The 25,329-nt window shown below is 41.7% G+C and overlaps 1 protein-coding gene across 3 annotated transcripts in view; it reads left to right on the plus strand.

Moving 5' to 3' along the window:
* MMEL1 (membrane metalloendopeptidase like 1) overlaps positions 1–25,329 on the plus strand; it is a 70,171-nt gene that overhangs the window by 34,220 nt on the left and 10,622 nt on the right. For all 3 annotated transcript variants that reach the window (XR_466497.3, XM_007491688.3, XM_007491690.3), the window contains exons 7-18: positions 3,620–3,715; positions 5,980–6,098; positions 7,507–7,572; positions 8,810–8,944; positions 10,254–10,343; positions 13,045–13,202; positions 13,773–13,866; positions 17,199–17,327; positions 17,911–18,009; positions 18,584–18,667; positions 20,009–20,112; positions 22,973–23,031. Coding sequence is in view for 2 of the 3 variants with exons in the window: in XM_007491688.3 (XP_007491750.2) it covers positions 3,620–3,715; positions 5,980–6,098; positions 7,507–7,572; positions 8,810–8,944; positions 10,254–10,343; positions 13,045–13,202; positions 13,773–13,866; positions 17,199–17,327; positions 17,911–18,009; positions 18,584–18,667; positions 20,009–20,112; positions 22,973–23,031 (1,233 nt within the window). In the remaining variant the exon portion in view is untranslated. The remainder of the gene's footprint in view (positions 1–3,619; positions 3,716–5,979; positions 6,099–7,506; positions 7,573–8,809; positions 8,945–10,253; positions 10,344–13,044; positions 13,203–13,772; positions 13,867–17,198; positions 17,328–17,910; positions 18,010–18,583; positions 18,668–20,008; positions 20,113–22,972; positions 23,032–25,329) is intronic.

A 25,329-nucleotide genomic window follows, 5' to 3' on the forward strand; every position in this document is an offset into this window, starting at 1 on the left:
AGAGCAAGCTTCTCAGAGTACACTGCCACCACTCCCATCAACTCCTCAACACCTCGAGTCTTCAGACCCCCCTGATCTTTAAGGCCACCATCCAAGTTGCCTCTCAGTTCTCACATCTACCAATCACTGTCCATCAATTTCCCTGTGCCAATGGAGGCTCTAGCTTAACCCAGGACCGCCCAGAGGCTTTGCACATGTCTGTTGAAGGTCATATTTTCAAATGATTAAATCTTTGCTCCTTTGCTACAGCCCTTTCTAAATCCTGTTAACCTGAGTAGGGTAGAGATTGGAATAATTAAATTTTGATCTAGGCTGCAGCCCTTACTCAATCCTGTTAGGACTGAATAGGGTGGAGATTGATTCCAAGTATCTCCATTGTATCAATTCTAAAATCAATCATGACTCAAAGAAATTCCTGTTCTATGCTTAAGCATAGGTCAAAGCCCTTTCCATTGTTCAGCAAAAGGTTTCTGTCCTAAAGTAATCTTAAGAAGGGAAGAGAAGGAACCTCCCATGCCAATGGGGTTCCCATTCCAATAGACTATCAGTAAGAAATTTTCCAAGTATGAAATATCCCAATGGTGAAATTTCCAACATTTATAAGTCTAAGGAATTTTGAGGTTTACATATAGGAGAGATAATAAGCACTTATTAAGCATCTGCAGTATGCTAAGGGAGTGTTAATTCTATGGTTGGACTGAGTATATTTAATTGGTCACCAGGGATATAATTTCTAAATCCCAAAATGAATTACTAAAATCAAATGGAATTTATGGTAGTTTATTTTACAATAGAGGGGAGATATTAAGGAAGAGAGAAAGAGAAGAAAGGGGGAGAGAGAGAGAGCTTTGGTTTCCTCTGAGCCAGGTAGCAATTCTAAGGCCCCAGCCAGGGGAAAGGAATCTCAAGACAATGGGCCTTTTCTGGAATTTATATTCACCATGTGTCAGTTCCATCAGCAGATTCTTTATCAGCCTCAGCTCCAGTAGAACTGCTTCTTACAGGAGGCTCCACTCCAATTGTGTCTCTTTCAGACTCCCAGAAGAACCAATCAACATTTAGGCCCTTGTCTCTTTCTTTTAAAGACCTTTTTTTTCCTTGCGTTACTTCCCCTAATTCCACGTCTACCAATCACAGCTCACACTCTGCTCTAGGACTTCCCAGAAGGCAGTTAGTTGATTCTAATTCGTTACCCACTATTGCACACATGGATCAAAGACCTCCCCCTTCATGATTAAGTGGGATATTTATACCTTTGGTGATTAGATCGAACATGGACAGCTCTTCCCACTCAACTTTAAGTACTGTGCTTATATTTGGGCAGATTAAATCTAAAAAATAGACAGGGGATTACAATTTAATCTTCACAATCAAGGAAGAGCTAAGCACCTTCATTGTTATAATCAGGGGAGAGACAAATCCCATCTTCACAATCCCCCCTGCTGATCATTGGAAGACTAGTCTCCCTATTGATCATTTAGCATAATCATCTTGTACCCCTAAAAACTTCTAACTACAGATGTATACAATATTTCACTTTGTAAAAGGAAATTACAATAGTTTGAGATAAGAGGGAAATAGAAAAGAGAGAAAGCAAAACCAATGTTTTGCTAGGCACATTGACAAAAAGCCAAATTAGGGGGCAATTCCTTTTGGCATAAAAGTATACATTTACAATAAATGTTAAATCCCCTTCTGTTCAATCAATTGCACCCAAAACTTCATTCTGGATCTTCTTGATGCAGTGTAGGTTTCTGCAAGCATCTTTCTTCAAAGAGTTCATTCTCTGGATTCAAGGAGTTAGCAAGCTTCTTTCTGAAATTCTTCTCAAACAAAATTTTAAATGTTGGATTTTTTAATAAAAATACAATATAATACCCCCTAAAGAGGGTGTTCACCAACACCCAGATCAACTCAAAATGGTTGAGTTATGGGTATATGAGTCAATGATCAAAAGAAAAAAACCAAAAACATAAAGAAAAATAGAAGAAAAAATTAAGCTTTGGGAGAAATAAAAATTCAAAATTCAGAATCAAAATATTTAAAATGATGTATATAAAATGTATGAATAAAAGAATAAATTCATAACAGGCCCTTGTATTAGGGTCCAATAATATTGTATTTATCCATTATAAGTCAAGACTACAGGAAGTTGCCATAATATAAGAGAGGGGAAAAAAGAACTAGATTTTTGTGTAAAAAGGGAAGTGTCATTCCTTGGTCTGATATTTCATCATTTCTCAGGGATAAGGGAGCCAGACTAGCCAATTGTTAGGTACTTTCATAGAAAGTATTTTACAAGGAGTCCTGCATCTTAACATATGTCAAGTACCACAACCTCAAGTCTCACTCTAAGTTCAAGTCATTTCATATTATCATAGAAGTTCATCAGTCCCACATGGATTGGTTTCTTTTTGACCTGTGTTCTGTTTTGGCACTTTTCAGGTTAAATCTGTGCTTCTATGGCACTATGTAGATATAGTCTCTGATCCTTTTTTTGTCCAATCTTCACAGTAGAGAATAAGCACTTATTATGAGCCTGCTATGTACTAGGGTGTAAAATAAGCACTAAGTACCTGCTGTATGTTAGTGGAGAGAATAAGCACTTATTAAGCACTTTTGCTAGGGGACAGAATAAGCACTTAATAAGAACCTGCTATATGCCAAGGTATAGAATAAGAAATTTAAAAAAAAATTTTCCATGGTTATATGATTCTTGTTTTCTCCCTCCGCTCCTCCCACCCCAAGTTGACAAGCAATTTCACAGGATTATACACATATTATCACTAAATTCTATTTACATATTATTCATTTTTATAATAGAGTAATCTTTTAAAGCCAAAACCCCAAATCCTAACTCCCACAGTTCTTTCTCTTGATGTGGATAATATTCTTTCTCATAAGTCCCTCAGGACTGTCCTGGAACATTGTATTGCTTTCAGTAACCAAATCTATTACATTTGATCATCCCACAATGTTTTAGTTACTCTGTATAATGTTCTCCTGGTTCTGCTTGTTTCACTGTGTATCAGTTCATGGAGATCTTTTCAGTTTAGAAATGAAACAGTTCATGATTCTTTATAATGCCATCATCATCATATGCCACAATTTGTTCAGCCATTCCCCAATTCCCCAATTAAGGAACACCCCCTCATTTTCCTTTTTTTGCCACCACAAAAAAGCATGGCTATAATTATTTTTGTACAAACAGAACCTTTCCCATTTTTTAATGGGATACAAACCTAGTAGTGATATTGCTGGATCAAAAGACATGCATAGAATAAGCACTTAATAAGCATCTATTTATGGTAGGAGAGAGAATAAACACTTATTAGGCATGTGCTGTATGCAGGCACTGTGCTAAGCACTTTACAGTTGTCATATCATTTGGTTCTGCATGTTTCTATGTTTTGTATTTTATATGTTCCCATGTCTGTTAGGTGTTCACATGTTCGTGTAGTACATGCTGGATGCTGATGTATGTTTGGGTTTCCATGTATATGTTCACAGAATATGGGTGCATGCATATGGTGTGCATGTGTTTCATGTTTCTGGATGGATTCCTATGCCTTTAAAGCTCCTGCGTGTTTGGGGTACAGATTACTGTTTCTCATTTCAGGTCTGATTGAATCACGAGACTCTCAGCCTCTGTTAAAAATCTTAGAAATTGTGGGAGACTGGCCAGTGGCCAGTGACAACTGGAAGGAAAACAGAGGTATGTGAGGAACTTGTCGTCTCATCAGCAGCATCTTTTCCTGTACTCTCCTCCCCTGAGCATCCCAGGGGGACCAGAAAGAAGCCTGGCAAATAGTTCTTCTTCTGAAGGTCAAAGGAGAGCAACATAAATGAGTGAAAAACCATCACTTTAGAGGCAGAAGTCAACTCTGACACTTACTGTGTGATCTGAAGCAAGTCTTCTCTTTCTAGTCCTCAGTTTTGTCATCTATAAAATGGGAAGAAGAATATTTGCATACCTGATTTCCCAGGGATTCCAAAAGCATAAAATGAGATAGTGTGGGTAAAATGATTGATAAGAGCCAACAAGAGCTGAAAGTGTATAATTCCCTCAAAAATTAGACAGCATCAGAGGTCACCTGTTACCTGTAACCTAATATATACCCAGCTTTCCACCCATAAACTTTAGTTCCACTCTTTCACTGACATACACAGTGGCTGTGGAGAGAGTGGGCACACACCTAAAACCCCAGAGAGAATAAGGCAAGAATATATATGAAACAAGTGGGCTAAGACAATTCATAATTCTGGAACTTCTTTCTCAGGAACTGTCCACAATGAGTAACACTTCTGTTACTCAATATCTGTCTGAACAGATGCTTGCATCACCAAGTTAGGATGATTTAATCCATGCTAGGCTTGACTCCTCTTCATCCCTCAGTAACAACAATGCAGAGAGAAATCTTCTCTCTTCTCTTCTCCCATCTCTGCAACAAATCATAACAAATTGTATAAATTCTTTACAGCAGAATACATAAATAGCAGCATATGTTTTCTTTAACCTCCTTCTTTTTCTTTCAGGAGCAAATAGCAGTAGAGAGAACTCCGACCTTTCAGTAGCCATAGTGAAAGTCTATATAGACTGTATAGTATAACCTACTTCATAAGTCCCAATGCAAAGAAAGAGTTATGACTTCTTTTTGGCCCAGTTCTAAAAAATCTATTCTTTTACTTCTTCCCACCTTTCTTTGTTCAATATCTGGGTCGTCCCCAAGAACAATAGCTTATGGTTCAAAGTACATCTTTGTCTTTTCTCTAAATTCAGGTAAATTCTATTTGTCATATGTCATCAGACCACTTCTGGTACCCAGATTTCCCCAGTTATTCACTATACATTCCCCATTTGTTCAGTTCTCCATATGAAAATCATGGAAGGAGATTGTTCTCTCTTCAGGACCCAATGTCCTACACCTTGTCGTGTTGCCTTTAAACAATTACTATTTCATAATTTAGTCAAGAACTGATTCTCTCAGAACCCTGATGCAGAGCAATGCCCCATAAAAATGAACTAAGTGGAATTAATTCAATGGATTTTTCTGAGGCAAAGATATTCACCTAGATAAGTGAACTGTTAAGGATGGCATTTCATTTTCCCAGGCTTTAAAATGAGGTCATTGGACTAGACTATCCCTAAGGCAGAGGTTCTTCTCTATGGATCCATGGATAGATTCCAGGGAGTTTGTGAAATTGAATGGAAGAAAGAATAGCATCTTTATTTCAATATAATTGGTTTCCTTTGTGATCCTATTCATTTAAAGACACAGTTCTGAGAAGGGGTCCATAGACTTTATCAGACTGCCAAAGGGGCTATGTTGCAAAAAAAAAAAAAGACTAAGAATCTGTATTTAAAGTCTCCCCACTAGTTCTGGCATTTTAAAGTTTAAGGTCCCTTCCAGCTATGAAATTCTCTGGCCTATGCTTCCTTTCAACTCTGACATTCTAAATTCTAAGCATCCTTTCAGTTCTGATATTCCATGTTCTCAAGTTCCAGCTCTGACATTTTAACCCCTGGTCTGACATTCTGTGACCTAAGGTCCCTTTCACCTCTGACATCCTCTGATCTGAGTCCTCCCAGGTCTGAAATTCTTTAAGATTCCCTCTTCAGTCTAACATTTTAGGTTCTAAGGGACCTCTCAGTTCTAAGATTCTCATCTAAGTTTCCTCCTAGGTCTAACATCCTCTGTTTTAAGGACCCTTCCAGTTCTGACTTCCTATTTCAGTGATGGCAAACCTTTTAGAGGGGCAGGTGATGTCCTCAGGTGCACATGGAAAGGGGGAGGGGAGCAGCATGGCCCTGTGCCTCTCTGGCTTTCTAATAACAAACTGGCAAACTCTGTGCTGGGGCAACAGCAGATATGCCCACAGAGAGGGCTCTGAATGGCACACATTCCATAGGTTCACCACCATGGTCCTATGCTCTAAAGTCTTTCCTAGCTCTGACATTCTATGATTCCAAATTCCTAGAACCCCACTGGGTCATGGAAGAGAAACTGTCAATGATGAACTCCCACTTCAACAAACGACTGCTTATTGACATGTTTGTTTGGAATGATGACCAGGACTCCAAAAGCCACATCATCTATGTAAGTATCAAGCCTGATCCCTTACTCAGTTAAGAAGGAAAGATACCTACCTGGCTGCTAGCAGGGGGATATCCTACCATAGGAGCTATATAAAACAGTGTGCTTTGGGGTCCCAACCCATCATCTGAAAGGGCTACTACTAGATAAGGAGAAGCTCCCTGGAGAATACAGATCATGATCCCTGATGGTCTTTCTGAAAATGGGCTCAAGTTACCAACTATTGAGACCTGGGAAAAAGTAATCAATCTTTCTCTGAGTCTACTTCTGGACCCAGGAAATGACCGTACAGGGGTACAGGGGATCATGTACCTGATTCAAAGTTGGTAGTGGCTCCTCTCCCTTACTTAAGGAATCAAAGTGTTTGGGAGTTGATTCTTCTATTCCCATATCTGTTTCTGATTTCCAGGTTGAATTATAGGAATTAGCTTCAGGGGTGCATGTATGGGATATAGCTCCAAATGATGAAAAGCCCTGCTTTTATTTATTAAAAGTCAGTGTAGATAATTAGTAGCAGCAACAGAAAGCTAAAGAGATATCCATTTGAGTGGTTTGTTAACGCTTTTCTCCAGCACAGAGGAAGGAGATAAGGCTAGTATTTATATAGAACTTTGCCATGGACAAAACACACTGTATCCATGATCTATCATTTAGACCCGATTTCAAATTCAGCCTCAGAGGCTTACTAGCTATGTGACTCCAGGCAAGGCTCATAACTTCTGCCTGTCTTCGTTTCCTCATCTATAAATGGCTTTAACAATGGCGTCTATATCTCAGGGTTATTTTGAGGGTGAAATATATAGCTTTGGGACAGCTAGGTAGAGCAGTGGATAAAGGATCAGGCTTAAATCCAGACTTCGGATACTGAATAGCTGTGTGACCCTGGGCAAGTCATATCACTGGTTTATTTGGTTTCTTCATGTGAAAAATGTGCTGGAGGAGGAAATGGCAAACCACGCCAGTATCTTTGCCAAGAAAACCCCAAATAGGGTCATGAAGAGTCAGACACAACAGAAACAACTGAATAAGAACAATAACCAAAAATATTTTCTATATAAAGAGTTTTATAAGCTTTAAAGAACAAGATCATGCTAGTTGTTATAACTCATTATGATGATGATGATGATGATGATGATTTTTGACATCCTGAACTCTTGATCCAAAGCAGGCTACCCTTCACTGATGAGCTCATTACCTGGCAAAGGTGTGCCAGAGGGGGCTGTCCTCAAACAATTTTATCTCAGGGCAGGAGAGGGGCCAAACTCAGGACAACCTGCCTCAACTTCTTCCCTCCTACTCTGCACCCACACTCAATATGGTCTCCAGTGGGGATGGGTGGGAAGGGTGCTTTGGGAGTCCTGCTTTTCTCTGCTCTTTCTCCTTCATGTCTCATTCTGACTCTGGCCTGCAGATTGACCAACCATCCCTGGGCATGCCTTCCAGAGACTATTACTTCAACAGTGGCAAGTACCAGAGAGTGAGTGCATCCTGTCATTGAGGCATCCCTGGGTGGGATACACCTAACATCTCCCCAACCCCTGTAGCAATGGGTGGTTGGGGATTGCCAGGAGGTTCCCTTATTCATAAGAACACCCTAAAAAAGGAGATCCAATCCATCAATGGACTTTAATGATTTGATAAGAGCGAATTCCCAGGCCCTGGCTGAGTATACCGTTAAAGGGATTCTGCACCGTGTGGAAGTCAAGGCTAGTGACTTTTCTGAGCATAATTTCTTCTTCCAAAAATGAAAGGTTTGGCCTAGATTGCATCTAAGGGTCCTTCATGAAAAGGTGCTAGAATGGAGCAGCTAGGTCTTGGGTAAGTGACCCTGAACAAGTCACTTAACCCTGATTGCCTAGCCCTAATCACTCTTCTCCCTTGCAAACAATACTTGGCATTAGTTCTCTAACAGAAGGTATGGGTTTGAAAAAAAAGGCAGTAGGATATAATGGGCATATCCTGAATTTCAAGTCTAAGGGCCTGGGTTCAAATCTTAACTCTGTCTTAAAATTGGGGTAACCTAGGGAAGTCCCTTTGCTGTGGACTATTTTCCTTATCTTTCCAATGAGGGAGAGGACTTTGAAGATCTCTTCTAGCTCTGAATCATATACACTCCTTCCCATAATGCTGACATCTTCTGAACACTAGGGCAGGATGGAGTAGGAAGAAGCCTGGATGTAGAGTCAGAGACCCTGGGTTCTAATCCTGGCTCTGCTCCCTTGACCCAGGCCTCTTCCCTCTATGAGCCTCAGTTTCCTCCTTTATAAAAGGAGCAGGTTGGGAAACATGACCTCTTTTTTAGCCCCTTACCCTCTATTCTAGAATCCATATTAAGTTTCAGTCCTAGGGCAAAAAAGCAACAAAGACTAGGCAATTGGGATTGTTATTTACCCAAGGTCACACAGCTGGGGAGTGTCTGAGGTCACATTTGAACTCAGGTCTCCCTGACTCAAGGCCTGGCTCTCTATCCATTGAGCCATCTAGCTGCCCTAAAACATGATCTCTTAAGGTCCCTCTCAAATCAAAATCCTGGTCTCCGTTCATTCAGGAACTTTTGGTAGACATATGTGCCCTTGGGATGAAGTGTAAGTGACAAGACTTGGCCATGAAGAGGGTGTCTCTTTGGGGGGGCATCTCTGTCTGGGGGACTCTGCCCCCCACTCCTGTCTCTCTCCTGACCCTTTTGTGTCTTTCCTCCCCTTCCCTCCCCCCAGGTCCGGGAGGCATACCTACAGTTCATGATCAAAGTAGCTAAGATGATTCGGGCTGATCTGAACTTCACCAAAGATGATGAGTTTGTGGAGAATGAAATGTTGCTGGTGATGAAATTTGAAACTGATATTGCCAATGTGAGTGACAGCGTCCAGCCTGGGCAGTCAATAAGCATTCATTAAGTCAGGCACTGAGCTAAGTGCTGAGCGCTCTAAGAAAGACAAAAGAAAGCCTTTGCCCATGAGGAACTCCCAGTCTAATGAAGGAGACAGCAATGGGTACACAGACTACAGACAGGACAAGTCGGGGGGAGCCCCAAAGGGAAGACACTGAGATTAGGCTGATCTGGGCAAGGCTTTAAAGAATGCAGAACTTTGACTGAGATTTTAAGGAGATCACAAAAGCCAGGAGGCAAAGAAGAGGAAGAATAGTTTTAGACACAGAGGACAGCCAGAGGAAATGTCTGACTTTAGTGGAAGAAAAAGGCAAAGCCTGTGAGAGATGGATGAAGAATGAAGGATGGGGCAGCCAGGTGACTCAATGGATAGAGAGCCACCTAGCTGCCCCTCTGTATCTTTTCACAGACTGCCTGTCTTGCCTGAATTGTTCTCCATCCTTCCCTAAACCTCTTGAACCCTTCTAGCAGGCATGTGTTTGAATCAGCTCTAACTGCATAGCAACAGGCATCAATAACCCTATCAATGGGGCATCTAAGTGGCTCAGTGGAGAGAGAACCAGGTCTGGAAATGGGAAGCTCTGGGTTCAAATTTGACCTCAAATACTTCCTAGCAGTGTGACCCTGAGCAAATCACTTAACTCCCATTGCCTAGTACTTACCAGTCTTGTGATTTAGAAACAAGACTTAGTATTGCTTCTAAGACAGAAGGAAAAGTTTTTTTAAGAGTATTAGAGAATCATACATCTGGGTTGGGAATTAGCATCCATTATTGGCTACTTATATGCCTTTGGACAAGTCACTTCTTTAGACCTCAGTTCCCCCCTTAGTCAAAAAAGAAGATAAAACTAGATAGCATTTAAGATTCCTGCCCAGCTCTTATAGGATTCTTAATAGAGAAGCTGGAAGGGAGCCCAGAAGCCATCTAGTTGAACCCTTTGGTTTCACACATAAGGAAACTGATGCTCGTTGTCCAATGTCACATAAAAAGCATCAGAGGTGGGATTTGAACCCAGAACCTCTGACTCTAGAGCCAGTGTTCTTATTATCACCCCACTGTCTCCTCAGAAGGGCTTCCACTTGGCCTTTGTTGGTGGCTAAATTTTAATGAACTGTGTCTGACTTAAATTTCCCCAAGGGTTAAAAAATTACCTGGGGGAAGGGAAGAAAAACCATGGAGATTCTGATCTGTGGGTTCCTCGGTATATAGATCCAGTTTCAAGGAATTGTTCCCACTAATGGTCACCCTTCTCTCTAATTTCTCCCTCCAGGCCACTTCATCCCAAGAGGACAGGCATGATGTCACTCTCCTCTATCACAGAATGAACATATCCCAACTCCAGAGTACGTTATCATTCCAGGTAATTTACAGATTTCTGTGGCTTTGTCTGATCATGACTTACAGCAAAAGCAAACATACCTTCAGCTGGAGAACAGAAGACTCGATGTATATGATCCATTCCATACATCATGCATTTATTAAGCACCTACTGTGTCCTTTATTCCTTCTTTTCTCATTTCTCTTCACTTTGGCTTCTGACCTTATCATTCAATTGAAATCATTTTCTCTAACATCAACATCAATCTCTCTCTTGCTAAATCCAATGGCCTTTTCCCTGTCCTCATCCTTCTTGACCTCTCTGCAGCCTAAGACTGTTGATCACCTTCCCCTGTGATGCTTGCTTTTCATAACATTTCTGACTCTCCCAGTCTGACCTCTCCTCAGTCTCCTTTGCTGACATCTTGGCCCATTAACTGTGAGCAGCCCCCAGGCTCTGACCTGGACCCTCTTCTGTTTTCCCTCAGTGATCTCATGAAATCCCATAATAGTCTTTAACTATCATCTCTATGCAGATGCTTCTCAGATTTATTTGTCTAGTCCCAATCTCAGTCCCCACCTCCAGTCTCACTTCTCCAACTCTTTATTAGAGGGGTGGCTAAGAGCAATTCCTAGCTATGTGTCCAAGTCACTGAACCCCCATTTCCTGGCCCCTACCACTCTTCTGTCCTGGAAGCAATGCTTAGTATTAAGTCTAAGACAGAAGATAAGGGGTTTTTTTAATCCATATTAGGTATCCGGACCTGAAAATCTGTCTTATCTCTTTGTTTGGACATGCATAGAGGTAGAAGGCACTGGACCAGGGTCAGACAGAAGGTAGAAAGACAGACCAGCTGAAGTTTTCTCCTACAGAAATCTTTAATTCAACATGCTGTATAATTGAAAATCTGTTACTCTTAAAAAAGAACTACATTTCCCAGGAGCCCACTGACTTCCTGTCTTTACATACTTCCTGAAGATAGGGGATATTAGGCAAGGACGTGAAGGGTCCCGCATCTTTACTTCCTGTCCCGAGCTTAGTGGTAGTAAGGCGGGTGTTTGAACTGCCTGATCAGCCATGGACATGTGGTCTTTATTTTGTATCTTCTTTATTCCTTGATTTCTAATGATATTTAATAAACCTCCTAAACTATAATATTTTTATTATTAGAGATTATGGTTTAATTTTTACAATGCCCCAAACTGAACTCATTATCTTTCCTCTCTTCCTGTGAAGGGTGCCATCATCTTCCCACTCACCAAGGCTCCTCCCTCTTATCTCTTATATGCAGTCTATTACCTCCAAATCTGCAATACTCCAATACATCCCCCTTCTCTCCTTTGGCCCTGCCACTCTCTTGAATCAGGGCCGCATCATCTCACACCTGGATAACTGCAAAGATGCTGTTGGATCTACCTTATTCTGGTCTCTCTCCAGTTCATTCCAACCTCCCACCTCAGCATTCTAAGGTCCAAGTCTGACCATTCCTACTTTGCTAATCAATAAATTCCAGGAGCTTCCACATATGGAAGAAACACACACACACACACACACACACACACACACACACACACACACACACACACACACATTCACACATACACACAAGCTAGGTGGCTCAGTGAATAAAGAACCAGACCTGGAGATGGGAAGTTCTGGGTTCAAATTTAGCTTCAGACATTTCCTAACTGTGTGGCCGTGGGCAAGTCATTTAACCCCAATTGCCTAGCCCTTACTGTTCTTCTGCCTTGGAACTGACACTTAGTATTGATTCTAATATAGAAGATAAGGAGTTTTTAATGTTTCATATATATAATATATATACATTTATATAATATAGCTTTTATTATTTAAGATTCTACTTAAATCTTACCTTCTGCAGGAGGTCTTTCCCAATCCCCCCTACCATACATACCCCAGTCCCTGCCCTCTGAGGTGATCTTCCATTTATACTGCTTAGAGTTTGCATATAATCAATTATTTCTGTATTGTCATCCTTTAGAATGTGAGATCCTTGAAAGCAAGCCTTTTTTATCTCCATTGGCAAGCATAGTGTCTGGCACATAGTAGGTTTGTTGGGTTTTTTGACTGTCTGATTAAATGAATGACTGATTGAATGAATAATTGAATGACTGCTTGAATGAATCAATGACAGGGAGATTAAAAAGTGGCACAGCCCCTGTCCTTAAAAGTTTACATTCTACTGAAAGGCTGAAGGTAGGCAGAGAGGAGAGGGAGGCATGTACTCACAGAGGTAGCTAGAATGCCAGGTGGGTAGTGAAGAGGCCAAAGGAGAAAGCCGCACATTGTGAATCAGGGGGCCTCCTCATGGAGGAGATGTTCACCAGAGTTGGGTATGAGAGGAAGAAGAGAGAATTTGAAAGGCAGAAATGAAGAGAGAGTGGCCCATTCCAGACAGAGGATGGCTTGGACAGCTCCTCTGCCCACAGACCAAATGTCTAGAAGCTGGAAACAACAGGACAAGTTTGGGGAATAGCGAGATTAGCTTGGGTAGTTTCAAGAGCCATTTACAAGCATATAGGAAAATTAAGTGAAAGTTGGTTGGGGGTCAAATGGGCAAAAGACTTCCTTGGCAAAGCTAAGGACTTTGTGTTTTATCTAAGAGGCAATAGGGCACCACTGGAAATTTTAAGGAAGGGACTGATGGGATTGGAGCAGGACATTGGGAAGATCCGAACTCACTTCCTCTAATTCCAATGTTCTTTCTATGACATCATATCAGGTCTGCACCCCTCCTTCCCACAACTTCAACTGGACTGACTTTATACAGATTGTGATGTCCTCAGTCAACATCAACATCCTGGAGGATGAGGAGGTGGTGGTGTATGGAGTTCCTTACCTCCAGAACCTTCAGGAAGTCATCAGAAAGTACCCAGCCAGGTGAGACTGGTCATGGCCAGCCCTCAGCAACTTATCCATGATGGCTTTGAATTTGGGGCTTCATCAGCCTCAGGCTCCTCTTGCCGTTTTATCTTTTCTCCTTCTGTGGTATCCTCTCCACCCTACTTTTCAAGAATTCTGTGCCCCAGATTTCCAACACTAATATTTCCATCAAAACCTGATCCCAAGAAAGGAGCTAATGTATTCATTCACACTATGGTGCAAATGACTCATAAGGTTTAATGTAGTATCCTTCTCAGGAAATAGCCGTGTTTCCACTTATGAAAAAGCCTGATTTCTTTTGGTGAAATTTAAGGTAGGGAAAGGGATGCTGAGAGAAGGAAAAGACTTCCCAGCGTCTTTAAAACCACACCCTCTTCTCAAATGCATATTCCTTCCCTGTGTAAGGTCAACCCTTCTCCTGGGCTTATCATTTCCAATTGTAAAGTCCTCTTTGTTTGACAGTGAGCAAGCAGAAGACCCCATTTTTGAATCCTTCCCACTTCCTGCCAGCCCTAATCCTGACCCTTCCCTTGGCACTAATGGGGGACTCTCCTCACCTGTTCCTAGAACCATCCAAAACTATCTTGTCTGGCGCCTGGTACAGGATCAAATTAGTAACCTGAGTCATCGATTCAAGGATGCTCGAGTGAACTTTCGCAAGGTGGGTCGCTCATATGCTTGATGAACGGAACAAATGACTCTTAGGTCTTCCAGATTGTTATATTCAAACTGTGTCTCTATATTTTTGCCCCTAGACCTTTGATTTCATCAAGGTAAGGAACTTCCAGTGTGGAAACACCTTCCACTGGTATAGATTGGCAGTTCTCCTTTGACTAATACTTTCAGAAAACTCCCTGAGGAGATTAAATCACTCTTCCAAGGTCTCAATAGCCAACGTATGTCAAAAGAAGATGTTGAATCACAATCTTCCTGACACCAAAGTCAGGCCATTGTCTATTCACTCATATGAAGAACCGTATGGTCCATTTTGGATTTGGAACCATAGGACCTGGGTTCAAATAATGGCTCTCATATTACCTGTATAATCTTAGACAAATCACTCGCCATCTTCAGTCTCATCTCTAGAATGAGGTCATTGAACTCAGTGGGATCTCCAGCAAAAATTCAAAAGTCCATGTTCTTCAAATTGATCATTCTCACCTTGGAGAAATACTTCGTCTCAGAAAGGAGAAAGGACCAGGTCCTCCCTCTTTCCTGATAGACTGTACAGAGAATGAGATGGGGCAGGGTTGGACCTGAGCCCTAGCTGTGATGTTTGAACCAGATTTTCATTCTCAACCCTAGCTGGAGGTATTACATGAGGGAGAGATGGACCTCTTCCCTCATGATTTAATGGTTTAATGGTTTGGTTTAATTTCCTCAACTATCTCCTTTCCCAAATTCTCTACCAATGTTTTGAGGGAAATGGATTTGTTTATGATCGTGTGGGTACCAGTGTAGATTGTGTAACTTCAGCCCAGATTCCCTGGTATAGCTCACCCTCCCAGGTCATCTTCCCAACTCCACTCCCTACTTCATCAAAGTGTAGGCCTTCCATTCACACAATTAGCTGCCCCTCCAATCCCAGCAGGACCTAGCATAGCAAAGAATGATTGGATATATTGGCTTTCTTGGGTCCCAGAGTGTAGCAGCCTCAGGGAGGAACCAGGGCTTGCTCAAAAAAAAAAAAAATGCCCTAACAGTGAGAGTTGTCCCAAGAGTGTTGGGTTCCTTCTCTTTTTTTTAAATCCTTACCTTCCATCTTGGAATCAGTACTGTGCATTGGTTCCACGGCAGAAGAGTGGTCAATAGGGGTCAAATGACTTGCCCAGGGTCACACAGCTAGGAAGTTTCTGAGGCCAAATTTTAACTTAGGACCTCCCATCTCCAGACCTGGTTCTCAATCCACTGAGCTACCCAGTTGCCCCCAGGTTCCTTCTCTTTTGAGATTTTCAAATGGATATTGGAGAACCACACATTGAAAAAGTTGTTAGGGAATAGCTAGTAATAGAGCATTGGACCTTTAGTCAGAAAGACTTGAGTTCAAATCTAGTGTCAACTCTAGGGAAGAAAGGTAGCACAGTGGATAAAGGAATAGGCCGAGGGTTGGGAGGACCCAGATCCAAATCTGGCCTGAGATACTTCCTAACACTGTGACCTTAGGCAAGCCACTGAAATCCCTTCGTGGTTGCCAAAAATTTGTAGAATTTTAATAATAAAAAAAAAAGAGAAGCAAAAGAAAAAAGGTTCTTTCAATCATGTGAGCAGAGCAAAGAGAGCCAGAGACTTACACCTGCAGCACTTTACCAAAAGCACAAGCTCTGAAAAAAGATCCCCGCAGTATAGGTCTCAGTCAAATTTATCTCCCAAGTATCCTAACGTAAAATAAGGATGTAACTTAAAAGGATGCTGGGAATGTAGAGCAGGTGTGACAAATTTCCATCTGCACAATCCCCAATTGCCTACTCTGCTGCTCTTCTGTCTTAGAATTGATGCTAAAACATAAAGTAAGAATTTTTCAAAAAATGAGCAGAGACTAGGGAATATGGAATCAGTGAAGGCTATTCCCTATGTTTAGCAAGTCCATGGAATGAGAAAAAATGGACAGAAAGAATAAAGAAGACCCAGTTTGAGGAGGCAGCTGGGTAGCTCAGTGGATTGAGAGCTAGGCCTAGATATGGGAGGTCCTAGGTTCAAATCTGACCTCAGATACTTCCTAGACATGTGACCCTGGGCAAGTCACTTACCCCAATTGTCCAGCCCTTACCACTCTTCTACCTTGGAACCAATACGCAATATTGATTCCAAGATGGAAGGTAAGGTGTTTTTTTTTATTAATTTTTTAAAAAGAATGCCCAGTTTGGTAAAGGCAAACATCTTTCCCAAAGAACCAAACTCTAAGCGGAAATGGGAGAAGGGTCCTATGATTAACTTTTTGCCTACCAAATAAAGTCAAAATGGCTTCCTATTTGGGACCCTCCACAGTCTGGCCCTCATATTCTCTATTACCCCCTAGCATATACCCTTTGCTGTTCCCCAAGCCCACCTTCCTGAATGGCAGCTTCATGTACTTCACTCCCTTTCTCCCTTCCCAGATAAATTATCCACACTCACCGGAAGGATTACATGTCAAAATTCTATCCATCTTTAGCCCAACCCTGCTCCCTCCAAAAAACCCACCCTCTCCTTCCTCTGGGTTCCTCCTATCCATGCTCCTTGTTAGGCACTTGTATCCTTCCTGGTCCTGGGGTTCTCTGTACTTGTCTGACTATCACATAAAAGAAATATTAGACTTCTTGTACTTGGGCCCAAAAGGCAAAACTGGAAGCTGTGGGGTTCTCAGTTGCAGAGGGTCATGTTTTATCCCACTGTGAGGAAAATCAAACAAGAAGTTTAATGGGTCACTTTGGGGAGGTAGTAATTTGCTCATCACTGGAGGAAGGATGAAGGATGGCCGTTTGATGGGGATGCCACTGATAGGAAGTTCCCTTCCACCTCTGAGATTTTGTGTTACCTAGAACCATAGTGTCATAGGTGCACCTAGAATTGGAAGTGACCTCTGAGGCCACCTAGTAAAACCCCTTCCTTTTATCCAGGAGGCCGAGAAAAGTGAAATTACAGTTCCAAGGTCACCATATGGACCACACTCTATCTGTGCAACCTTGAGACAATAAATCACTCTCATCCATCTGTTAAATGAGCCAATTGACCACTTAATGACCTTTGAGGTCCCCCCTAATTTGAAAACCTGTGACCTGTGACCTCTCTTCAAACCCCAAGATTCTGTGATTCCTCATGCTGTATCTCCCCAAGTAGGCTATGTGACCCTTGGAATAGAGATGATGTCCATCTCCCCAATGGTCCAGGGCCACATGCCAAACAGAATGTATAAATAGACAAACACAAGAATGAATGAACAACTGTGTAAATGAATATATGAATGGGTGAATGGGGAAGGGAATGAAGAAGGATACACTAAATCTTTCCCCACAGGCTCTGTATGGGACCTCCCTAGAGGATGTACACTGGCGTGAGTGCGTGCGCTATGTCAACAACAACATGGAGACTGCGGTGGGTGCCCTCTACGTGAAAGAATCATTTCCTGGTGAGAGTAAGAAGATGGTAGGTAAACAGCCCCTCATGGTCTTCTCCCACCCCTATACTCCATCCAATAAACATCATTCTTCTGCCCCAGTCCCACTACTACCATACAAACCTGAGGAACAGGGAAGTCTGGGAAAGAGGGAGCTGGGTTCATTCTGTCCTCTAGAGTCTTATCTCTGGCCCTGATTCACTGGGGTTATTAGCTATTATTCATTTCTTAATCATGTTCAAGAACACCTAGATGACACAGTGGAGAGAGTGCTAAGCCTAGAGTCAGGAAGACTTGGCTTCCTGAGTTCAAATCTGGCCTTGGACACTTCTTAGCAATGTGATTCTAGGCAAGTCACTTCACCCTGTTGGCCTCAGGTTCCCATTCTGTAAAATGAACTGGAGAAGGAAATGGCAAACCACTCCAACATTTCTGCCAAGAAAACCCCAAGTAGGGTCACAAAGAGTTGGATACTCTTGAACAACATTGACGTAGACAGAGATGAAGTTCCTTAAAATGCTGAGATTATGTAAACACATTCCAGGCATGGGGAAGAGAAGGTGGTTTGACCCTGAGTCAGGTGGGAAATTGTCCTCAAACTTTTCCTTTCAGGTCAGTGATCTCATCCAAAAAGTACGTGAGGTGTTTATTGAGACCCTCAATGAGTTAAGTTGGATGGACGAAATGTCTAAGAAGAGGGCTCGAGAGAAGGTCAGTGAGAGCTTTGGTGGCCAATCCACTTGGGCCTTGTCACCTGGGGTGGGGCCATACATTTATTCTAGACTTTGGAATCTGGGAAAGTGAACTTTTTTTGTACAGTCCCTATTTTAGCCAGATTTGGACTCTGTTTTCTATTCAAAAATGTAGAGTATAAGTCTTGACATTTCCTCTTTCCCAATGCTGATTCTCTCACATTGGTTATCTCAGCCAATCATAGTCCTGGGAGATTTTTAACTCCCATTTTACAAAATTGGTGACTTTATCTGCCAGGCAATAGTGGGTACTTAAAGCCAAGAAGACCTGAGTTCAAATCCTAGTTCTGAAAACTACCAGCTCTGTGACCCTGGTTTATCAAAACCACAGAGGAGATGCAATCTCCATTAATAGAGAGAGTTCCCACACAAGAAGTCCCTCCATTTTCCTTCCCACATTCACATATATAGAAAATGAAATTATGGCTCAGGAAGTGGAAAATGATTTGCAGTGATTTGAATTCCAGTCCTGTTTGTCCAAATTCAGTGTTCTTTCTATTCTAAGACTCTGCTACCTTCTTTCTCCACTGTAGGCTACAGCCATCAAAGAGCAGATTGGCTACCCAGACTACATTTTAGAAGAGGAAAATGGGAGACTTGATGAGGAATATTACCAGGTGAGCCCATGACTCTTCTATGGGTCTGATTTCATTTTCTGAAATGATGCTAATGAGGACGGCAAAGAACCAGAAACATGAGTACCTATTATGAAAGATTAACTAAAGTGTGGTGAAGAGATAGGATGGAATGCCCTTGTTGTTGTCTTAGAAGAGGTCGCCATATGTGGACCAAGGATCACCCAGACTCTGGAAGTTCAAAATAATCAATCCTGTTAATAAAAACATGATCAAATGTTCCTCAAGTAAAAGCAATTCCCAAAGGGGTGAGAAGACATGGATTCCCAAGAAAATAAGAGTTCGGGCTAGAGTAACCCCCCATTCTCTTGCCAGGATCCTTGAGCCCATGTCAACGGTACCAATAGAGATTATAAATAGGGAGAGTGAAATAAGCACATCCAGGAGATCAGTACACAGTGACAGCAATACTGTACAATGATCAACTGTGAAAGACTTGGCTACTTTCAGCAATACGATGATATGGGACACTTCCAAAGGACTTAGGACAAAAAACACATCCACCTCCAGAGGAAGAATTATTGGCATTGGAATGCAAATCAAAGCATACCATTTCTCATATAAGCTTATTTGTGTTTTCTATTTTACATTCTTGGTTTTATATAAGTATTCTTTTACAGCAATGACCAATATGGAAATATGTTTTGCATGATCAAGCATATTTAACCCAGATCAAATTGCATACCATCCCTGGAAGGGGAGTGGGAAGGGTCAGAGGGAGACCATTTGGATTCTGGAAAATGCATATTGAAAATTATTACATATAATTGGGAGAATAAAATATTTTTAAAAGAAGAAATTATAAATAGAGATTCAGAGAAGCCTGCAAAGAATGTTCTGAACTGATGAGGACTCGAGTCCACAGAATCAGGACAAGAAGATCTAAAATGATATGGGAAAGGAAATGGAAATCGCAAGAAAAGAAAATGGAATTCTGGATAGCAGGGGACCAATCTTAGCACCAGAAAGTAGAGAATGAAACTTGAGTTGCACATGTCAGCAGAGAGGATGGGGGAAGATGGAGGTGAATCTAAAAAGGAGTGAGATGCTTCAGATGCTATGTGATGAGCTCACTTGATGGAATGTTTTCATTTTCCCGTGTCATAAGGAGACTTCAGTTCCAAAGAGCAGGGCCATCCCTAAGCGACTGATAAAAAACAAAAGTGTCCACAAATCTTTTATTTCTTTCTTTATTTAATAAATGATGCATTAGGATAGCTCAGGGAATAACTCTTCAGTTCAAGCTTATTAATTCCCTTTAAAAATGAAAAAACTTCCTCCATTAAATTAATTATGTTATGTATTAACATCTATTTTTCTTAGTTGAATTTCACAGAGGACAGGTTTTTTGAGAATACATTGGAGAACCTGAAGTCCAATGCACAGAAAGGTCTGAAGAAACTGAGGGAGAAGGCGGACAAGGATATGTGAGTACAGTGACAGCTGGAAGGGAGGGTCCTCTTAGGCATATTTCATTAATAACAACAGCTACATTTTTATAGTACTTGAAGGTTTGCAAAATGTTTGGTAGATATTATCTCATTTGATAATCACAATGGAGGCAGGTGCTGTTATTATCTCCATTTTACAGATGAGGAAACTGAGGTCTAGAGACGTTAAGGGACTTTCCCAGGATCACACAGCTGGTAAATTTGTAGGCGATATTTGAATCCAAGTCTTCTTGACTCCAGATCCAGCACTCTTATCCACTGTTCCACCTGGCTATTAAAGCTCTCTGATTTACCACCTTTAACCTCAAGCATTAAAAAATAAAATTAAAAAAAGTATACACCTAGATGAAAATCATTCCTGAATGGATTACCTTTTTTCCTGCCTTCTTACACAGAATTGAACGACAAGAGACAATGCATTATGGTGGAAAGACCCTTGGATTCATAATCTGAGAGCCTGGGTTCAAATCCTGATTTTGATGTGTGTGACCTTGAGCAACCAGGGTTGAACCACCCTACCTTCCCTGTGACTGGAATGTGTTTGCAAAAACCTCAGCATTTTAAGGAACTTCATCTCTGTCCATTTAAATGTTTTTCATATGATTATTGATAGCTAATATTTCTTCATCTGAAAACTGCTTATCCATATCCTTTGACCATTCGTCACTTAGGGAATGACTTGTGTTCTTAGAAATTTAAGTTAGTTTTTTATACATTTGAAAAATGAAACCTTTATCAGAGAAATTTGTTATAAATTTTTTCCTAGTTTATTGCTTCCCTTCTGATCTTGGCTGCATTGATTTTGTTTGTACAAAACCTTTTTAATTTAATATAGTCAGAATTATGCATTGTACACCTTGTATTGTTCTCTCTCTCTCTCTCTTGTTTGTTCATAAATTCTTTTCTTCTCCTAGATCTGACAAGTAAACTATTCTATGTTCCCCTAATTTACATATAGTATCACCTTTTATGTCTAAATCATATACCCATTTTGACCTTATATTGGTATAGAGTGCAAGATATGGGTTTATACCCAAGTTCTGCCATATTGTTTTCTTGTTTAAAAAAAAATGTTTTAGGTTGTATCTAACTCTACGTGTTAAAGATACTAGAGGGGTTTGCCATTTCCTTCTCCAGATCATTTAAAGATAGGGAAACTGAGGCAAACAGGGTGAAGTGACTTGCCACGAATCACACAGAAGTAAGGGTCCGAGGCCATCATTCCTCTCTGGCTTCAGTTTCCCTGTCTGTAAAATGAGTAACTAGTGAAAATTGTGACTTAGAGAAAGAGTGCTATCCTGGAATACAATCTGAGTTTGAGTTCTAGTTCTGCTACTTACTGACTGTGTGATCTTGGAAAAGTCATGTGATTTCTGTGAGCCTCAGTTTCTTCAGATGTAAAATGGGGGTGGGTTGGACTAGGTGACTTCTGTGATGCTTTCCATCTGTTGTGAATCAAAGAAGTTGCAGGCAACGATGAAAGCTCTTCTACACTGGGATTCTGCAGGTACAATCTGGGCATGGGGTGAGAGAAGACAAGACAGCACTGGGAAAGGGTAACTTGGCTTTAGTATGGAACAAATAGGACTGCACATGGACAACTGAAGGAGCCTTTAGAAGTGATCTTGTCCAACCCCAATATTTTACAGTGGGGGAAACTGAGGCTCAGGTAGGGATAGCAATTTCATATAAATAGCAAAGCTGGGACTTGAACCCTGGTCCTCCCACATTCTTTTCTAGGCTGTCCCTTTTAGACACACTTTGTGTTATCAATATTATATTCCAGGTGTGGATTTGGTGTCTGAGGATCTGTATTCAAATCCTGACTGCCATTGATTGCCTGTGTGATCTTAGACCTCTCTGGGTCTGTTCCCTCTCCTGAAGTTAGAAGGTTGAATGAGATGGTCTCTGCGGACCCTTCCATTCCCAGTCCCTGTGAGCTGGCTTCCAACTCTTTCTCAGCTGCTTATTACCTGTCTGATCTTGGGCAAAGACTTAACCTCTCTGGACCTCAGCATCTCACCTGCTGGGAGGCATGGTGGACAGAGTGCTGATCCAGGAGTCAGGATATGAGTTCAAATCCAGCCTTAGACCCTTGTTACTAGTTGTGGAACTTTGGGCAAGCTTTATTGTTCCTCTGCCTTAGAAGGAAATAGATTAATAGAAAATTAAAATAAAAAATGAAGAGATATGATGGCACAGCCCTTGGAATGGAAAGGAAAAAGAAAATGACTCGGCCTGCCTGAGATAAGACATTTTCCAGGAAACATCCAAAATAATAACATTAATATTCAAAATAATTAGTTCACCAATCCAGATCTTTGTTATTTATTTTTCTCTCTCTCAGTATAAATTCTAAGTCAGATGAGTGACAAGGGCTAGGCAGTAGGAGTTAAGTGACTTGCCCAGGGTCACACAGCTAAGAAGTGTCTGAGGTCTGATTTGAACCCAGGATTCTAGGCCTGGCACTCTATCCAATAAGCCACATGGGTGTCCTATCCTGATCTCTTTTAACCCCAAACAACAGCTCTGTGGTCTGAGTAGTATTGGTATCATTACCCCCATTTTATTTGGTTAACCCCTCACCTTCCATCTTGGAATCAATACAGGGTATTGGCTCCAAGGCAGAAGAGTGGGAAGGGCTAGGCAATTGAGGTCAAGTGACTTGTCCAGGGTCACACATTTTATAGAAGAGAAGGAAGGGGAGCATTGAAGCGATTTGCCAAAGGGCGCACAGTCTATCCCTGATGCAGGCCAGACCACCTCTGCATAGGAAAGCTTTTAGCCCTCTGAAGGGGGCCCAAAGCTAATCGCTGGTCACTGTGTTCCTTTTCAGCTGGATCATCGGGGCCGCTGTGGTCAATGCCTTTTACTCTCCAAACCGAAACCAGATCGGTAGGTGCTTCAGCCCATCCCTCCCTCCCCTCTGCTGACACCAGGGCCTCTCCTGACCCTTCCTCCTGTTGGCCATCCCACCCTGAGGCTGAGCAGGGAATGTAGTCATCAGTTTCTAGATCCAGAGGCAAAAAGGGCCTTGAAGGACATTTAGTCCAACCCCTGTATTATGTATGAAGAACCTGAGGATCCCAGATCTCTCATCTAAGGGGAAGGGATCTTGGAAGCCGTTTCTCTAATGCAGCCTCTCCAGCCCTCCCCAGGCAGCTAGGTGGTGCAGCAGAGAGAGGAAGACCCGAGTTCAAATCCAGCCTCAGGCACTTACTAGATGTATGACCCTTTGCAAGACATAAACCCATTGCCCTCATCTTCCTCATCTGTAAAATGAGCTAAAAAAAGAAACAGCAAAGCACTTCAGTATCTTTGCCAAGAAAACCCCAAATGAGATCACAGAGAGTCCGACACAACTGAGAAATGAACGAACAATGGCAAGCTTTCTTCCCATCTTTTTAAACCCTCATCTTCCATTTTGGAGTCAGTACTGTGTATCGGTTCCAAGTCAGAAAAGCAGTAAGGGCTAGGCAATGGGGGTAAAGTGACTTTTCCAGGGTCACACAGCTGGGATGTGTCTGAGGCCAGATTTAAACCCAGGACCTCCTGTCTCCAGGTCTGGCTCTTTATCCACTGAGCTACCCAGCTGCTCCCTTCCCATCTTTTTTTTTTAATCCTTACTTTCTACCTTAGAATCAGTACAGTGTATCAATTCCAAGGCAGAAGAGTGGGAAGGGCTAGGCAATGGGGGTCAAGTGACTTGCCCAGGGTCATACAGCTGAGAAGTGTCTGAGGCCAGATTTGAATTTAGGACCTCCTATCTCTGGGTCTGGCTCTCAATCCACTGAGCTACCCAGCTGCCCCTCTTTCCTCCCATCTTACAGCTCACAGAAAATCAGAATTTGAGAGTGAAATCAGACCTCAGCATCCATCTACTCCAACCCATACACCAATGGAATCCCCATTATACCATTTCTAACAAGGGATTGTCCAATCTGATTAAAAACCTCCAAGGATCACCCATCCCTTCCTGAGGTAGCTCATTCTACTTTGGAGCAGCTCTCCTAGTTAAGAGGTTTTGTTTACTTTTTTCCTGACATTAAACTCAAGAAAAATGAGGCTGAGAAAAGGAAAGTGGTTCGACTAAGGAGCCGGGGCAGACTCAGGATTTGAATCCAGATCCTTTTGCTCCAAATCCAGCCTTCTCTACTGCTCCTCTATGTAGACTTAACCCCAGAAGGGCTCAAATGGGGGCAAGAGGCCAATTTGACAAATGAGGGGAAACGATGTATATGAAAACATGAGTTAGGAGTTTCCCTCACAGATGTTCTGCCCCCCAAAAGGAAGGCTGGTCAGAGGAGCCAGCCTTTACATTCTCCTTGACAACTACTGATACAGCTGAGCCTGAGCCCCCTGAACCCTGAATGGACCCATCATTCTGGGCCCTTTGAGGATTCTAGAGTCTTCCATGAGAGAATTGATGACCATGAGCTCCTGGATGGTGAGGGCTGCTTTTGCCTTTCTTTTTGTATCCTCTGTGCCCTAACATAGTGAGTGGCACACAATAGGTATTTAATAAATGCTCTTTTGCCTTTCTTTTTGTATCCTCTGGGCCCTAACATAGTGAGTGGCACACAATAGGTATTTAATAAATGCTCTTTTGCCTTTCTTTTTGTATCCTCTGGGCCCTAACATAGTGAGTGGCACACAATAGGTATTTAATAAATGCTCTTTTGCCTTTCTTTTTGTATCCTCTGGGCCCTAACATAGTGAGTGGCACACAATAGGTATTTAATAAATGCTCTTTTGCCTTTCTTTTTGTATCCTCTGGGCCCTAACATAGTGAGTGGCACACAATAGGTATTTAATAAATGTTCTTTTGCTGCTTTTGCCTTTCTTTTTGTATCCTCTGGGCCCTAACATAGTGAGTGGCACACAATAGGTATTTAATAAATGCTCTTTTACCTTTCTTTTTGTATCCTCTGGGCCCTAACATAGTGAGTGGCACACAATAGGTATTTAATAAATGCTCTTTTGCCTTTCTTTTTGTATCCTCTGGGCCCTAACATAGTGAGTGGCACACAATAGGTATTTAATAAATGCTCTTTTGCCTTTCTTTTTGTATCCTCTGGGCCCTAACATAGTGAGTGGCACACAATAGGTATTTAATAAATGCTCTTTTGCCTTTCTTTTTGTATCCTCTGGGCCCTAACATAGTGAGTGGCACACAATAGGTATTTAATAAAT

Source organism: Monodelphis domestica, chromosome 4 (genome assembly GCF_027887165.1).
Source record: "Monodelphis domestica isolate mMonDom1 chromosome 4, mMonDom1.pri, whole genome shotgun sequence".
NCBI classification, from domain to species: domain Eukaryota; kingdom Metazoa; phylum Chordata; class Mammalia; order Didelphimorphia; family Didelphidae; genus Monodelphis; species Monodelphis domestica.